At 48.2% G+C, this 17,689-nt stretch overlaps 2 protein-coding genes across 3 annotated transcripts; one reads left to right on the top strand and one right to left on the bottom strand.

The window, feature by feature from the left end:
- The first annotated feature begins 1,302 nt into the window (after positions 1-1,302).
- FKBP11 (FKBP prolyl isomerase 11) lies at positions 1,303-6,175 on the top strand. Of its 2 annotated transcripts, XM_002927196.4 has the most exons (6): positions 1,353-3,318; positions 3,497-3,562; positions 3,959-4,046; positions 4,325-4,358; positions 4,726-4,796; positions 5,937-6,175. In XM_002927196.4, exons 1-6 carry the CDS (start codon positions 3,193-3,195, stop codon positions 6,152-6,154), a joined length of 603 nt encoding a protein of 200 aa, XP_002927242.1. In that variant the 5' UTR covers positions 1,353-3,192; the 3' UTR covers positions 6,155-6,175. The 2 variants fall into 2 exon arrangements, with proteins under 2 accessions (XP_034502431.1, XP_002927242.1); XM_034646540.1 differs by lacking the exon at positions 3,497-3,562 and having other exon boundaries at positions 1,303-3,318.
- A 399-nt stretch (positions 6,176-6,574) lies between these two features.
- CCDC65 (coiled-coil domain containing 65) lies at positions 6,575-16,976 on the bottom strand. The gene is made up of 8 exons (XM_002927197.4): positions 16,643-16,976; positions 15,922-16,089; positions 9,804-9,973; positions 9,127-9,265; positions 8,008-8,205; positions 7,591-7,809; positions 7,072-7,224; positions 6,575-6,957 (listed from the first exon to the last, which is right to left on the bottom strand). Exons 1-8 carry the CDS (start codon positions 16,772-16,774, stop codon positions 6,640-6,642), a joined length of 1,497 nt encoding a protein of 498 aa, XP_002927243.1. The 5' UTR covers positions 16,775-16,976; the 3' UTR covers positions 6,575-6,639.
- Between the last annotated feature and the right edge of the window lie 713 nt (positions 16,977-17,689).

Raw genomic sequence — 17,689 nt, 5'->3', positions numbered from 1 at the left:
TCTATTAAAAGTATTGCATAGCATAATATTTATTCAATATAAAACTCATGTGTCTAGAATCTGTTATATGGGGGGTATTGTGCGGCTAGTACCTAGGAGACCCCAGGCATGATCATAACCTTGTCCTTGCCATCAGTGATCTGGCTCTTTAGAGATAGGGAGAAGTGGAGCATACACAAACAATTGCAACACAAGGAAGAATATAATAATGTCCCCCAGTGTGTGCTGGAAGTTTAGAAATAAGAGAAGTGACTTCTAAATAAGGAATCCGGACTTCACAGAGGAAGTAATAGTTGAGCTTGGTTTGGAGGAAGCTTGACAGGTGAAGGAAGAGCACAAGCCAGGGCACAGAGCTGGAAACACATGATGCAGGTTCATCTGATGCCAGACCGCAGTCCATGAGCAGGAAGAGGATTTGGTTCAATTCATAAATGTGTATTGACCCATATATGTATCAAACACCATACTAGGCAATGAGAATATAGAAATGAGAAAGATGAGGTTGCTGTCATTAAAAGGCCTTCAGTTTAATGGAATAAAAGCCAAGTTTGGAAAGGCAGATTAGGGCCAGATGGTAAAAGCTTTCAACTGGCATGTCATGGAGTCCGAACTGGATTCCCCTGGGCAATGTGGGGCCGTAGGCTCCATGACTGGAGCTGAGCAGATAGCAGCAGTGTACAGAATGGGCCAAAGTAGGGAGAGGCTGGGGATGAGGGGCTTAGAGTGCTCTCTCTCTCTCTTTTTTTAAACCAGATAGAAATTCATTTCTACCTCAGTTAAAAAGTGTCTGGGGGTAGGCAGTCCAGGGCTGGAGTGATGGCTCTATGGTTATCGAGGCTTAAAGTCGTCTTCTCCTTCTTTTCTTCCTCTTCCTCCTCCCACCCTTCCTTCCTTCTTCCTTCTCTTCTTCCCTCCCTTCTTCTCCTCCCTCTTCCTTCTTCATTCTTTTTTTTTTTTTAAGATTTTATTTATTTAGGGACGCCTGGGCAGCTCAGTGGGTTCAGCATCAGCCTTTGGCTCAGGTCATGATCCCAGGGTCCTGGGATCAAGTCCCGCATTAGGCTCCCTGTTCAGCGGGGAGCTTGCTTCTCCCTCTGCCTTCCAGTCCCCCTGCTTGTGCTCTCTGTCTCTCTCTGACAAATAAAATCATTTCAATATTTATTTGAGAGAGGGAGAGGGAAAAGCAGACTTCCTGCCGAGCAGAGAGCCCCATGCAGGGGCTCCGCCATCCTAGGACCCTGGGATCATGACCTGAACCAAAGGCAGACGCTTAACCCACTGAGCTGCCCAGGCGCCCAGGGCTTAGACTTCATTTTGCTTCACCGTCCTTGCACATAGCTTCATCCTCACGGTCACCTCATGGTCTGATGTGACTGCTAGAGTGTAATTCATCTCATCTACATTCCAGGCAGCAGAACAAAGGAAGGGAAGGAGCTTGGGAAGAGGAGGAGGAGCACACAATGACACACTTCTTAGCTGAATTAATTCCCTTTAACGAGCCTTGCTGGAAGTCTAGGACAATATTTCCACCCCTTCTGTTTATGTCTTAGGGCCAGAACTTAGTCACGTGGCCTTATCCAGCTTTAAGGAAGACTTAGGAATGTGTTTATTATTTTTTTAATTTGAGGTATAATTTGCATGCAGTGCAATGCACAGATCTTCTCATGTAGTTTGATAAGTTCTGACAAATGCATACACCCATGTAAGCCACCTCCCTATCAGGATATAGAGCATTCCATCATCCCTAGAAATTCTGTCCTGCTGAGGGGACTTTTTCAACAACTCCAGAGAGAGGTAATGAGGGCTTACTTAATTAGGGTAGTAGCCTTGGGAATGGAAAGAAAGCTTGGAGAGGCAGTGGAAGGAGAATCCAAAGGAGACTGGTTGATGTGGGAGATGAGAGGAGAATCTAGGAGAATGCTAACAGCAGAGCCACTAACAGAAACATAAAATTGGGAGGGAATTCTAGATTGTAACAAATGGGATGGATGGAGAAAAAAATGAGTACAGTACTGGGTGTGTTGATTTGACGTCCTGGTGAAACATCCAGGTGAAGATACCCAGTAGGCAGTTATATCTAGAACTTGGGAGGGCATTCAGAGCTCAGTGGCATCAAATACGAGAGAGATGCTAGAGAGGATAAGGGACCAAGAAATGACCCAAGAAGTTAGTGACTGAGCTCACTGAGGACTTTTTGAGGGAACAGAATTTAGATGCCATGGCCTGAGTGGGCAGTGAGGGATTAAATCATACAAAAGGGGAGTGGTTGCGTTGCCTGAAATAATTTAAAACCCCTTTAAGAAACTGAAGTCCTTGGTGTACCTGGCTGGCTCAGTCTGTAGAGCATGAGATTGGATCTTGGTGTGAGTGGGGCAAAATAAAAATAAAAACCGAGGTCCTTGCACAAACACAAAAGGGTTATATGTAGTTGCCCTTTTTGCCACTTGCTGATAAAGGAGGAGGAGAAACGTTGGTGTCAGAAGAATATCAGGGTTTCACCCCATCCTTACAGGAAAATAGCTCCTGGCTCTTCGAAATTAGCTTTCCAAAAGAACAGGGAGATGAGACAGCTCCTTGCCTCCTGTGACCTCCAGAATTCAAGCTGAAGGGCTGGAGGTGGGAGAGGGATGCCCTCTTTAACAGCTGCTCGGGTGGGGTGGGCCAACCAGACACTGCCAGGACAGGTGTGAAGAGAACCGTAGCGTATGAGGAAAGAACAGAGCAAACAGGCTGGACTCAGGCAATTCTCGGTTTGAATCTTGTCTCTGTCGCCACCTAGCTAGAAGACCTTGGGCAAGTTACTCAACCTGAACACCCATCTCATCTGTAAACTGGAAACAATTATGCCTACCTTTTAGGGTGGTTTTGAGGATTACAGAAAAGTGGCACACAATACGTCATCGTAAGTGGGTGCTCTTAAGTGATCCAGCCCCTCGCTATGGGACAGAACGGCTAACGGATGGGCCCTGAAACACGACCTCCCGAACTTAGAGGGTAGGGAGGGCTCCTGGCCGCCTCCTCCCTCCAGGAGGTGGGGACAAGGTGGAGGAAGGGCTGCAGGAGGAGGAGCTGGCGCGTCGCGACACGCCCCGTCCCGTCCAGTCCGGCCTGGGCGCCGAGGGAACCGCTGTCCTAGCCGCCGCCACCCGAGCAGCCTGTCCTGGTGCCCCGTGCCTTGCCCCGCGTCCAGTCATGACCCTGCGCCCCTCACTGCTCCCGCTCCGCCTGCTGCTGCTGCTGCTCAGTGGGGCAGTGTGCCGGGCTGAGGCGGGGTTTGAAACCGAAAGTCCCGTCCGGACCCTGCAAGTGGAGACCCTGGTGAGGAGAGGCTGTCCCGGGGCTGCGGCGGCTGGGCCTTGCGAGGGCAGGGGGTGTTCTGAACGAACCTGGGAGCGGGGAGGTGAGCGAGTGCGGGAACTAGCAGGAGAGTGCTGGGTGTAGGGGCAGGAGCGGGATCTCTGGAGGAGCCTGCGTGACTTCGGTAGTCCGATCATAGGTGGAGCCCCCCGAGCCGTGCGCGGAGCCTGCAGCCTTTGGAGACACGCTGCACATACACTACACGGTGAGGGATCTGGGGGGCCGGGGCGGGGCCTGGGAGGGGGCGGTGCCCAGCTGGAACACGTCAGCGTTGGCTGGGACACGTGGCAAGCGGTTCGGGAGTGAAGTCGGAGCTCTGGGGTCGTCGAGCACGTGGCGGGGGGAGGGGCGCTCCTCTCGCCTGCCCATTTCCCTTCCCTGCTTTTCCGCCTGTTCCGCCCCGGCTCAGAGAAGCGAAGGGTGGGGAGAACTCCGAGAAGTGCCAGCCCTTTGGGGCTTCCTGTTGCTTTCTGCCCAGAGGGGAACGCCGGGCTGCAGCTGCGAGGGGGTTGCCGCCGCCGCCCAGGGGCCCCGGTGTGTGTGGTGCGCGCCTGCTGAGGGGGGCTACTAGGTGTGAGCGCTTGCTGCTCTCTCCCCACAGGGCAGCTTGGTAGATGGACGCATTATTGACACTTCCCTGACCAGAGACCCTCTGGTTATAGAACTTGGCCAAAAGCAGGTGATCCCAGGTATGTGACCTGCGCCTCCCATTCGACTTCTTCCCAACCTAAGCCCATCTTCGCCTCCTCAATCCCTAAAATACATTGGACATGCTCCCAGACTCTATCAGTCACCTCCTGAGGTTCAAACCCGGCTTCTAACACTCCTTTTGCCCCACACGCCACTGGCAACCAGGGATTGAGAAGTGGGGAGCTCAGTTGAGGGTCGTAGGGAGACTTTGATCCTCCTGTCCTGGGATTTGGGGAATGTAGGTTGCTTCCTGTTCAGTTGTGTCTTCTTCCTCAAGGTCTGGAGCAGAGCCTTCTAGACATGTGTGTGGGGTGAGTATCTGGGCAGGGGTGGGCTTGGGTACCCCCTTTGCATGGGTGGAGGCTTACTTTGCTATCTTTGCTCCTAAAGAAGGCAGAAGAATGTGTGATACAGGCTTTGCACTGGGCAGGTCCAGGCCATTGGGGCCCCTAGAGGCATCCAGAGCCACTGTGCCTATCTGGCTGTGGGTTTTGTTGGAGGAGTTGAGGCCTGTGGGGGGACAGAGACCTTTCCTGGTCACCTTTTTTGTGCTCAGGTGGCAAAGTTCCTGTTTTGGGGGGCATATCCAGAGAGTTTTGCTGGTGGGGCTGCAGATGGCCTGAGGCTGCTGGCCCACCTGGTCCCACCTCTAGCTGTGATTTACATTCCTTCCCTCAGAGAGAAGCGAAGGGCAATCATTCCTTCTCACTTGGCCTATGGAAAACGGGGATTTCCACCATCTATCCCAGGTAATCTGACTAGGCCTCTCTCTCAGGCAATCAGAATACCCAGTCCCTCAGAGCTTTGTCTGGAGCTTGAAAAAGTCTAAATCCAGTTTGCTAAAAAGGCCAGGGGTGGCTGGGGCCTCCTTCTGCAGGGCTGCTTTTTTCCTCTTCACATCACCAACAGGCACTAGAGACAGGTCTGTTGCCTCTGCTACCCCTCTGAGAACTCTAGACTTCTTCCTGCCTTTTCTCCACAACTCCAACCTGTGTCATTTGTGCAGCTGGCATTGCTTCTTACCACATCCCCACCCCTCTTTTCGGCCTCCATGAGGGAAGAGGCAGTAAAAATAATCACAGTCAAGTAATTCAAAACCAAGCAAAACAAAAACCAACTTTTAGAAGCTAAGCCCACCTTATAACTTTAAAAGCTGTCAACAGGTCACTGGATAGATTTCATAAGATGCAGATCTCTTGCCTTGGGTTATAACAAATGTTCTCGTAGCCAAAATGTTTTGTACTTCAGAGTATTAGGATACAAGTTCTTATCCTAGTTCCAACTTAGAGGAAGGACCACAAAGAGGGTCATGGGACTAAAGAAAAACTCTTTTACCCAAAGTCCTATTATCTCCCCATTTCCAGTGTTTGCATTTATCCCCTGACTCACTCCAGGAGTTCATTCACCCACTCCTTCTTAAGCCACGTCCTTCCTCTATGTTGCAACATCTATGTTTTCTAACAGTCACATTGTGTGTGCTCATTGGTTGGTGACATTCTAAAATGTGTAGGTTGAATCCAGTTTAATTTCAGCCCTGCAAAGATTCTATCAATGTGGCTATTTGGAAGTGGGAGTACAGTGAGTATAGAGGTGGTTCTCTCCCTTATAAATGGAGAACAGCCTGTGTGTCTTAGATCCACAGAAAGTTTCCCTGTCCTAAGACTTGCCACTGAACACAAGCCACACTTGTAGATTTGGGGTACGCGTCACTCTCAGTGGAGTCTGCTCATAACCCTTCTCTACTTTTGTCTGAAGGAACGCGACATGTTTAAATCTTGCCAGCTTCATAGTTGTTGCTCTGGTGGGGCCTGCCCTCCCCGCTTTCATTTAGATTCTGAGCGCTGGATAAAATGCAGAGATTCTAACCCTCGCCTCCTCTCTGCCTTCAGCGGATGCAGTGCTGCAGTTTGATGTGGAGCTGATTGCACTGATCCGAGCCAACTACTGGCAAAAGCTGGTGAAGGGCATTTTGCCTCTGGTAGGCATGGCCATGGTGCCAGCCCTCCTGGGCCTCATTGGGTGTCACCTATACAAAAAGGCCAACAGACCTAAAGTCTCCAAAAAGAAGCTCAAGGAAGAGAAACGAAACAAGAGCAAAAAGAAATAATAAATAATTTTTTAAAATTTCTCTGGATTCTTCACCTGATACTTTTCTGAGGCTACTTCTGTAAGTGGGGATGAGGTAAAGGGCTGGGGGAAAAGGCATTCTGAGTTGGATCTTGCCTGACATGGGGGTGGTTGGAGGCTTTGGATCACCTCTTCCCCTGCCTCCTCCTCTTGTCTTAACTTACTGCCAAGGACCTGCTCTTGAATGTTCCCACAGGAGCTCTACGTCCCAAAGGTGTGGGTTCTGGCCCTCATGGTGCCCAGACTCAAAGGAGCGGTGTTTCATTGAACAAGGAGCCTCCTGATAATGGCGTAGCTGTTATCTCCACTCTCTGGGGCCACTTTATTCCTAGTATCTTCCGAGTGGACTGCTCTGCCCAGTACGGCGAACATACAAGGAGCTCATAAACCTCATGGGCACTTTTAATAGCAAAGTCCTCCAGTCTCTCGAAAAATTGGGGTTTGAAAAGCGATTTTCTCCTTCTATCACAGGGTGTGGGAGATCACGTGGGCTGCTTCAATGATGTTGTAAGTGGTTGGAGGTGGTTTGTCACCTGGCTGGGTGGCAGGTGCGGACAAAGGCTGCGGTAAGTTACTTCGATGGTTGACGATAAAGAGTGGGTTGAGCTGGCTGAGCACTTCGTCACCCACTGAAATGCCATCCAAGTACTGCCTCAGCATCGCTCGCAGCTTCCCATTGATTTCTGACAATTGGGCATGTCTATGTTGGAGGCTCAGTTGCTCCAGTTTCACTTTGTTGTACCTCTTCCAGAAATTCTCCATCCCTGTGTAGTTCACTACCACCTGGGAGTTGAGTTAAAGGAAGAAGGTGCGTGTTGAGGCCCATTAGCAAATGCAGCCTGGTGTCCCATCGTCCCCGGCCTTGGGTGATGGCCTCTGGGCTCTAGGAACGTTTACCTTTGCGAGCTCCTCAGTAAGCTCCTCCGGATGAGTTTCTTCTATCTTCTCCTGCTCCTCAGGAGTCAAGACCGATGAGTAGAAAGGCAGCACTTTTTCTTCCTCTGTTTCAAGCTTCCTACATATTTCAGCAAGTTTCAGGATCTTTTCACCCTATCAGAAGCAGGAAGAGACCTCTTATTAGGAAAGGGGGTGGGGAGGGGAAATAGTAGAGCTGGTTCCCCTGCTTGAACCCAAGGAAGCTATTCATCCAAATGTGAGACCAGGGTAATGAGTACATCTAACGCAAAGTGCTTACCAGATGCCAAGCACTGTTCCAGGTATTTAACAGTCTGAGCAAATTCATTATTAATTCATTTAACTTAAAATGTGAGAGGGGTGGGAACATGGAATAAAAAAAGTACTCCAGATGTCCACTCAGGCAGGAAGCAGGAGAAAGCCCTCTACCTCTCTCAAACCCCTTTCACTTTGTAGGGAGCCGAGTTCCTTGGCATTGTTTTGACTACCCTCTCCCATCACCTTATTGACGATCTTTCTCAGAGCCTTGAGGGTGGCATTACTTTCCAAGGTGAGTTTGACTAAGTTTTCCTGTGATAGCTCCCGGGCCTGAGTCCTTTGGGCCTTCAGTTTTCGCAGTTGGGCAAGGACCAGCTCCTTGTCCTTACGAATGTACTGGTTCTGGTCTTCACTCTCTCGGCTGTGCACCATGATCTTGCTTTTTAAAATAATTATGGAGTCCTGGAGGAACAGTTTAGAGGAAACCCTTGATGAGCTAAAGGTCTTCAGTGAGACAGGTAAAAGGACAACCTGGGGACTGAAATCCAAGGATCTCGTCTTTCCCCAGCCAGTGACAGGGTCCAGTAGAAACTGGGAGAAGATGACCAGGGGATAATGGAGCAGTTAAAGCCGTGACTATTTGCAGTTGGCTGCACTCACCTGTAGTCTCTGTATTTTTCTCATCTGTGCTTCAATCTCTTTGGAGCTCTTCTCATCTTTCACCTTCAGAGTTTCAAAGGCAATCTTTTGGTCCTCTGTGGCATCGATGTAATTCTTGAGTACGTCCTGGAACCTTCTCCACAGATCTTCTACTATGTTCTCCAGTTGCAATCTTAGAAAATGCTTCTCTTCTAAATTCTAGGAAGTGGCACGAGAAGAGCCAGTGCTTGGAATTACTGTATCCGTGCCTCCAGCACCCTCACCCGCTTGAACTGTTTATAACCTAGTACAGTGCAGAGGTCGCCAATGAAAATGCCTCCAAAGATCAGGCAGATGATGTAAATAAGTGCTGTAAGCTAGAGGGGGCCTGTGGTGAGCCAGAGAAGAACTGCTCCCTGGGCGTTGGGGGTGGGGGGTAGCATATCTGCTTAGCTCCACACGAATGTCCCTATTTGGAAATGTGACCCAGTGTTACCAGATCTTTTTTCAAGAGAAGCTAAAATTTTGGGTTTTTATGTGAAATCTTCCCCATTTTTATTTTTATTAAAAAAAATTTTTTTATCATTATTTTTTAATAAGTAGGCTCCATGCCCAACATGGGGCTTGAACTCATGACCCTGAGATCAAGAGTCGCATGCTCTACGGACTGAGCCATCCAGACACTACTGCTGAAATTTCCCAATTGTTAAATGTAGGAAGCTTATTTTAAAGATTCACAAAACACTATGGAGAAAAAAACAAAAAACCAAAAAAAACCCATGCCCAAGCCCAGGTCTGCAAGACAGCTAAGTTTGCAGTCTCTAGGATGGTGGAAAGCACTTCGGGCCAAAGGCAGACCTGGATTCTCCTGGTTCTCCCCCAAAGCAGCAGCATGACTCTGGCAGATCATTTTACTTCTTTGGGCCTTAGTTTCTTCATCTACAAATCACAGGGGTGAAGCCAAATGATCTCCTTGGTGCCTTTTAGCTTAAACTGCATTTCCTTGACATTTCAGAATGGTTCTTCCCAATTTCTACAAAGTTACAAAATGCAGTAGGGGTACAGGCATTTTCTTGATTGTGTTGGCCAGGTGTCTCTAGGACCTCCAGTGGCCTTGAGCATTTTTCTCTCCCTCCATACCTTGTTTTTGACATCATCCCATATGCTCTGGAACTCCAGCTTACTTTCATACTCAGACTCTATATAGTTCTGCTCCATGGCCATGAAGACATCTTGTAGGTAGCGAATCTCTTTTTCATGCTGGTCAGTAATTGTTTTCCTGTGGGAGATAAGACACTGTCCCTGCTCTGAGGGATAAAGCATATGGACCAATAATGACAACTCGAAGCAGTATGTAGTCAAACTATATGAGTGGTACAAACTCCTAGGTACTGAGGGATCACAGAGGGAGGGTAGGCTCTATTCGTTTTAGGGCCAGAAAGCGTGAATAAGATTATTTTGATTTTTGAATAGGCAATCCATCCATACGATACGAAAAGCAAAAAAGTACCAAAGATTTCAGTGAGAAGTCTCCCTCCCCTCCCTGTCCTCTGCCAGATGGGTTGGATTTTGATAGTTGAAAGTCTGTGGTGAAGGTGTTACAGATAGAGACCTGGCATGGGCCTAGGGAGGCTAAAGCCACTAGCTTAAGCCCGCATTAGTTTAGAAGGAACACTGGATGTTCTCTGGTGGGGGTCATGTCATAAGCAGGGTGGGATGCTCCAGGTTGCTGGCCGCCCGCTTAGAGGTAGCTCCTTGACACGGGCTCTGGATACTGTCCTGGACTCAATCCCCGATTTCCTTTTAGGCCCCCATACCTTTCTGTCTCAAACTCTTTGGTTAGGGCCTCCAGCTCCGTGGTGTAACTTTCCTCTAGGAGGCCGAGCCGGCATCTCTGCAGGGCTAAGAGCTGGTCAATGCTGTGCAGGTGGCTGCGCAGGGCGTGGGCGTACTGCTCCTCTGCTTCTGACAGGTCCCTGGCTAAAGACTGGGCAGGAAACAGAGAGTTACCATTTTGGCTGAATGGCATCAGTGCGAGAAAATAAGAGTGTATTCAGCTGGATGGCATGAATGGCATTTTCCCTTAGTTCCTGATGCCAGCTCTTTGGCTCTAGGAGAGCTGGCTCTCCCAGTCATGGTTGGAAAGTAAGAGTGACATCAGGGAACCCCACGTAGCCAGGCGGTGTCCTGGGGACAACAGACATTTATAATGATGAGGCTACCACTAAAAGGAATTGAGGATTCTTGGAGAAATGGCTGCTCCGAGGTCTGAGGCCGAAGATAAACAGTAGAACCGAGGGTATCTTGTTGTACAAGGTAGCAAAGCAGTTGTGAAAGATCAATAAGGTCATGTCAAAAGAACTCAGGAACCAAGAAAAGTGTCTCACTGGGGCAGATTTTATCTTCCAAAGATGGGCATAACACTATCTGCTTTCCTCCGATCTTCTGCAATGTGACTTTGCCACTCCTCCATCAAGAGGTATTCTCTTCTTCCGTCTCCTTGATTGTGGGCAGACGCTGTGACCAGTTGGACCATTAGAATATGGTGGAAGTGACACTGTGCCAGTTGCCAGCATAGCCCTTACGTGACCTGGCAGCTTCTGCTTCCTGCCCCTTGGAATGCTCGCTCTTGGGACACTCCCTCCAGGAACCCAGCCGTCACTGTGAGAAGGGTAGTGCACGGGGAGGGGCCACGTTAAGCCATTGTAGTCAGCAGGCCACCTGAGCTTCCTCCCAGCTGACTGTCCCAATCAACCGCCGGGCACCTTAGACATCTAGCCCAGTCAAGCCTTCAGATGACTAGCCCCAACTGACATCTGACCGAAAACTGCAGGAGAGACAGCAAGCAGGAAACGCGGGTGAAGGAGATCAACAAACTGTGAGAAATAATAAAATAAATTGTTGTTTTAAGTCACTAATTCGGGGATGGTGTGATATGTAGTATTGGATAACTGGAACACTTCACAGGCAAAAAGGGGAGTATGTGAGCATCGATAAGGACAAAAACGACAATGAATTGAAAAATATCAGTTAGTTTGTGAATTCGTAAGGATACTTAAAAAACTCAGTTACCATTGGAGCATACCAGACAACCCATTCTTTTTTTTTTTTTTAATGTATAAAGGGCAAAGAAAGAATCAAGCATTTATGCTGCCTTTATTATATAAACTATACCTCTTGATAATTGAATGGTAAATGACAGAAGGTATATCTTTATAGAAGTATTCAAGCTAGGGGTACCTGGGTGGCTCAGTGGTCAAGCATCTGCCTTCGGCTCAGGTCATGATCCCAGGGTCCCGGGATCGAGCCCCGCATCAGGCTCCTGCTCAGTGGGAAGCCTGCTTCTCCCTCTCCCACTCCCCCTGCTTGTGTTCCCTCTCTCGCTGTGTCTCTGTCAAATAAATAAAATCTTAAAAAAAAAAAGTATTCAAGCTAATAAATGAAAAAGGAATGATACTCCTAGAAAATCAGCATTTTGCAACCCCCAGTGAATTAGTGGATAGTCAACAGCTGCTAACGTCACGGGAAGAGATAACCAGACAGGATGCCTGGGTGGCTCAGTCGGTTGAGTGTCTGACTCCTGATTTCTGGTCAGGTCATGATCTCCGGGTGGTGCGATGGAGCCCCGCCTTGGGCTCCACGCTCAGCAGGGAGTTTGCTTGAAAATTCTCTCCCTCTGTCCCTTCCCCCACTCGCATGCGTGTGTGCTTTCTTTCTCTCTCTCTCTCTCTCTCAAAAAAGAGATAACCAGACACATGTGCTTCTTGATGGAAGAATACAACACCTCCAACCTTCTAGATCTAATTACCAAGATTTAGGAAATACAGAAGACAAAGTAACATGTAAAACTACAATATAGAATACTATTCAGTTAAAAAAAATGAGAAGCTCTTTATGGGCTAATGTGGAATAGTCCCTAGGATATATTGTTTGAAAAAGACAAGGGGCAGAGCAGTATGTAATACTACCATTTGTGTAAAAAAAGGTTTACTTGTGAAACCAAGATGATTGAGAGAGGCTCTGCGTGGCTGGAAGGGCACTTTTCTCTATATAACTTCATCTTTTGAATTTTGAATAATGGCAGCGTATTACCTATTCAAAAACGTAAAACAAATTAAAATTAAAATGAATGAAATGGGTGTCTGGCTGGCTCGGTCAGTGGAGCATGCGACTCTTGATCTGGGGGTTGTGAGTTCGAGCCCCACGTGGGGTGTGGAGATAACTTAAACATAAAATCTTTATTTTTTTAATTTAATTTTTTAAAAGATTTTATTTATTTACTTGACAGAGAGAGAGGCAGCCAGCGAGAGAGGGAACACAAGCAGGGGGAGTGGGAGAGGAAGAAGCAGGCTCCCAGTGGAAGAGCCTGATGTGGGGCTCGATCCCAGGACTCTGGGATCACGCCCTGAGCCAAAGGCAGATGCCTAATGACTGAGCCACCCAGGCACCCCTAAACATAAAATCTTTTAAAAAAGTGAATGAAACAAAACAAAACAAAACAAGGATTTAGTGAATGCCTACGTGATCCAGGCATCTTGAGCCACCCCTTGTAAACCACCACAACCTCTATGCAGCCAGCTTTTACCTTAAATGTTTGGTATGCAACCGGGTCTTTTGAAATAGGTGCTGATAATGGAAACCTCTTCATTCCCTCAGCCAGTGTTCACTAAACCTGTCATGTACCAGCACTGTGCTGGATGCCAAGGATTCGGGGATGAAAAGACATGCTCATTGCCCCCCAAAGGAGCACGCGGTCTTGCAGTAGGAAAGGAATTACATAAACAGAAAATTACAATAACATGGAAATTGCTATGCGGTTGATGATTTGCCAGAGACAATGGGATACCAAAGACTGAGTGCCGGCGTCTAAGAGCACTGGGGAAGGCTTCACAGGACAGATGTCATTTGTAGCACTCCTGAAGGAGTGAGAGATTGCCAGGAAGACTGAAGAGATGGGGAAGAGAGAATTCCAGATAGAGGGAACAGCATGTGAAAAAACACAAGTCAGAAACAAGGCGGGGTGTGTGAAAGGTACAGGCAGACGCCAGATCATGAAGGGATTTTGATGTTCTTTCCCTGGAGTTTGGATTTTTTCCCGTGGAAGGGGTGGGAGCCACTAAAATTTAAGCAGTGGAATAACAGGATCAGATTTTTGTTTCGAAAAGGTAATCCTGGTAATTGTGTCGACAGTCATCTAGAGGTGGCTGGGCATGAAGGCTGGAAGATAGGACACTGTTGGAAGAATCCATACGAGAGAAGATGCCCAGGTCTCACCTGCAGCAGAACAATGGGGAAGGAGAGCAGGGTATAGCTTTGAAAAATAGTTAAGCAGGGGATTTACACAAAACTTAGTAACAGAAATCAGGGATGGAGGCAAAACCTAGGATGATTCCCAGATTTCTGTGTTGGGTCGTTTGGTGAATGGCACTGGCCACCTGAATAGAGAGTAAGAAAGACCAGATTGTGGAAAACTTGGTTTGGGCCTGGCCAGGGAAGGGAGAGCTCCTGACTTTGGTTGTAAGGACAATGCAATAGCCAGGAACAGATATCTAGGAATCTTGAATAGAATGATGTGGAACTCACGAAAGAAATCCAGGCTGGTGTTACAGAACTTGGAAGTCATTAATATAAAAGTGATATTTAAAGTCAGGGTAGGGGCACCTGGGTGGCACAGTGGTTAAGTGTCTGCCTTCGGCTCAGGGCGTGATCCCGGCGTTGTGGGATCGAGTCCCACATCAGGCTCCTCTGCTATGAGCCTGCTCTTCCTCTCCCACTCCCCCTGCTTGTGTTCCCTCTCTTGCTGGCTGTCTCTATCTCTGTCAAATAAATAAATAAAATCTTTAAAAAAAATAAAATAAAATAAAGTCAGGGTAATGAGAGGCGCCTGGGTGGCTCAGTCGGTTGAGCAATGACTCCTGGTTTCAGCTGGGGTTGTGAGACTGAGCCCTGCATCAGGCTCCACGCTTAGCGAGGAGTCTGCTTGAGATTCTCTCCCTCTCTCCCTCCTATGTTCGCTCTAAATAAATAAATAAATGAAATCTAAAAAAATTAAGTCAGGGTAATGAGCATGACTGTCTAGGCCCTAGACACCTGGCTAAAAGGTGAGATGGCCAGACTCAGAAACGTGGGAAATGCTAAAGTTCAGGTGTTGGGAGAGAGGAAGATAAACTCACAGAGGATTCGCTATATATCCCAGAGGCAGGAGAAAAGCCAGAAAAGAATGGTGTCATGGAAGCCAAAGGGGAGTTTCAAGGAGGGCATGACCAAGACTGTCAGTGCCACAGGGGCATGGTGGCCTAGTTGGTTGAGCGTCTGACTTTGGCTTAGGTGGTGATCTCGGGGTCCTGAGATCGAGTCCCACATAGGGCTCCTTGCTCAGCGGGGAGTCTGCTTGGCCCTCTCCCTCTGCCCCTCCCCTCCGCTCAGGTTCTCTCTCTCTCTCAAATAAGTAAATAAAATCATAAAAAAAAATGTCTCTGCCACAGAGGAGCCGGGTTAGGTGAAGACTAAAGGATGAAAAGTGTCCATGATTTGGGCCTGGTAGTCTTTCCCAGGGCAACTTCCTGGGGAAGAGTGGACATCAGATGTAGGATGCAGGATAAACAGGAAGTGAAGAAGTGGGGACAGCAAGTGAGGGTCACTAACATTTGCACATTTAACACGGGTAGGTTCGGTTATTCAGGAATGATCCTGAAGGAGCTCCATTAGCAGTGTGTGGTTTACCTAAGGCAGGGACCGTAAGCATTAGCTGCAAAGCTGGAAGCTGACTGGCTTAGGTCAGGGGGAGCCTGACCACTGCTCAGCGTCCCTAAATGAACACTGCTGGTTCTCTTCTCAGCAAGTATTTGATAACTGCCAATAAGGGTCTGAAGAAGTCACTTAAAAAAGCCATGAGGTATAACTGGTGGGGTGAGGAATTCTAATGTATAATGGGTTGTTTTGCAAATTTGGGGACTCTTAATATGCATCACTTTAAGCTTGCCTAGGTCTGCTGAAATTGTTTTACCTCAGGAGTTAGGCTGTGAAGGAGAGATGCGTCTTTTCAAGAGGGGGCATGCCAGGCTGACGATGTGTATTTTGTTGTTACTGTGGGATTTCTGTCGTTGTTGTTTTAAGGTAGAAAAGACTAAGGAGGAGTCAGTAAACAGAGGTTAAAAGTAGGATGAAAGAAGGGATATAGCAAAATCCCTTAGAAAAGAAGATGGTATGGACTCAACTCAATCTCCCAAGAGCATATGGCTGACTGAGCTGCTTAGAAATCCAGAACTGCTCTTATGCATGGAGATCTCAGATTCCTCCAAGGCCACTGAACTTGAATCAAAGAGGCCAAACAGAATTTGGTTAAAGAAATCACGGGAGTAGGAATCAAGAAACTCATGCTCTGGTTCCAGCTCTCTCGCTGACTGGCTGTGTGACATCAGGCAAGCCAGTTCCCCTCTCTGGAATGGAGTCTTCTCCCATTGAAGTGAAGATGCGAGACTAAGTTCAGGTCATTGGGTGATGTCTGCTGTGCCTTATAACTCTAATATTGTATAGTGCTGGTTTCAGGCAGTAGACCAAGGAAGATGGCTACGCTGAGGCAGGGGAGAGGGAGGACAGCCCAGTAGTCCACTTTTCATTTCAGTGAAGACGTATTACTAAAGCCAGCTCCATTACAGCCTGCATCTCGTAAGGGCTTTAAGACTGATGAGAAAATCAGGGGCACCTGGGTGGCTCAGTCGGTTAAGCGTCCAACTCTTGATTTCAGGTCATGATCTCGGGGTTGTGAGATTGAGCCCCCCGTCACGCTCCACTCTGGGCATGGAGCCTGCTTGGGATTCTCTCTCTCCCTCTCCCCACCCCAAAGAACTTGATTAATAAATTAATTCAGTAGGCCCATTCTATTAAAAGATCAAGGCAGCCAGGTTCAAGTGTTTCCTCGGGAAGAGCGCCTACCTTGATGACACTGTCCTTGCAGTCCACCACTCGTTCAAATGTTTGGCTGAGGATCTCAATGTCCTTGTGAAGCTCTCTGGTCTTGACTTCCCTAAGGACGGTTCTCCACTGTGTGTTAATCTTGTTAAGGTTCAGAGCACTGTTGTGTTCCTCTTTGGCCAGCTTGTCCTGTGTGAAGGAATAAATACACCCCCAGGAGGTCAGGGCCTAAAGCCCTGTTATGGTAAAACAAACAAAATCACAGGTTGTCACTGACACCTTACCCTTTGTCTTTTCTGAGAGACCAAAGTTCCTGATGACTAACACTCAGGGAGTTCCTGTTCGTGTTTTTGGGAGGGTCTGAAGCAAGACAGGAACAGCCTGATGGCACTTTAGGGAGGGCAAGGGTGAATTTCCTTCAGGTGAAGACATCAGAGCAGGATGTCGTTTGTAATCCCCAGGGAGCATGTCAGAATTGCCGACCACTCTGACGGCTGATAACACCTAGTGTCCCAGTCTGGGCCTCAGGGGTTACGGCCAACCTCTACACCACTTGCCCCCCTCCGTGGTTCACAAAGAACTGCCTCCTCCCCAAGTTGCCAGAAACCTAAGTATATTTGGGTTTCAAGATTTCCGGAGGAGGGGAGGCCAGCATGAAAACAGGCTGCCACAATGAGAGGGTCGAAGCGTGCAGTGCAGGGGTGGGTGGGGTTGGGAGGAGAGTAATGAAGAAAACCATCACCTTCAAGAACTGGCTCAGGAGCCTCTCTTTCTTCTTGGCCATCTCCTCCTCTGCCAGCAACTTCTGCTGAAACAGAAGCAGCTGCTCCTCATCGGACAGGGGCATCTTGGCCTTTTTCCCTTTCTTAGGCATAGCTGGGTGGGCGGTGGGGGGTGGATCTAGGCAAGGATCCTCAGTCCGCTTTGGCTAGCTTTAGGGGAAGTAGGAGGAAAAAGCCCCAGAAAAGGGCCTTCTGGAACTGCCCCTGGATGGTAGTGGGACCCGAGACTTAGTCCGCCCACAAGAGAAAGAGCCTGGAATAGCGGCGAGGCTGCGGTCTGGAGCCAAAAGACGCATCTACGTCTCCTAGCAACGGGGATCTCGCTAAGATGGCGCTGTGAAAGGCTGGGAGGAGAGATCCTGGGTTGGCGCGCCCTCTGCTGGCTGGAGGACCGCAGTTCTTGAAAGATCCTCGTTTTATCTCTCAAAAGCGTAGCCTCCTCACTGAACGTTTTAAAACTTGGGTGGGGGGGTTGTTTTTCATAGAATGTTCATATTTTAGCATACGGGTAATAACAGATTTTGGAGAGAATATGGAGAAATGGGAACCTTCACACTTTGCTGGTGGGAATGTAGAATGGTGCCGCCACTTTGGAAAACAGTTTGGCAGTTTCTTAAAATGTTAACATAGGGGCGCCTGAGTGGCACAGCGGTTGAGCATCTGCCTTCGGCTCAGGGCGTGATCCCAGCGTTATGGGATCGAGCCCCACATCAGGCTCTTCCGCTATGAGCCTGCTTCTTCTTCTCCCACTCCCCCTGCTTGTGTTCCCTCTCTTGCTGGCTGTCTCTCTCTCTGTTGAATAAATAAATAAAATCTTTAAAAAAAAAAGTTGAACATAAATTTACTGTGTGATCCAGCAATTTCTCCATTACATATCAACCTAAGAGTAGTGGAAACGTATCCACACAAAGACTTGTGCAGAAATGTTCTTAGCAGCATTCTTCATAATAGCCCAATTGGAAACAACCCAAATGCCCACCAACATGTGAATGGCTAGACGAATTATG

The sequence above is a fragment of the Ailuropoda melanoleuca genome, chromosome 16, assembly GCF_002007445.2.
Source record: "Ailuropoda melanoleuca isolate Jingjing chromosome 16, ASM200744v2, whole genome shotgun sequence".
Taxonomy (NCBI): domain Eukaryota; kingdom Metazoa; phylum Chordata; class Mammalia; order Carnivora; family Ursidae; genus Ailuropoda; species Ailuropoda melanoleuca.
Note: the sequence above shows the minus strand (reverse complement) of the source record. Positions and strands in the feature narration are given on the sequence as shown.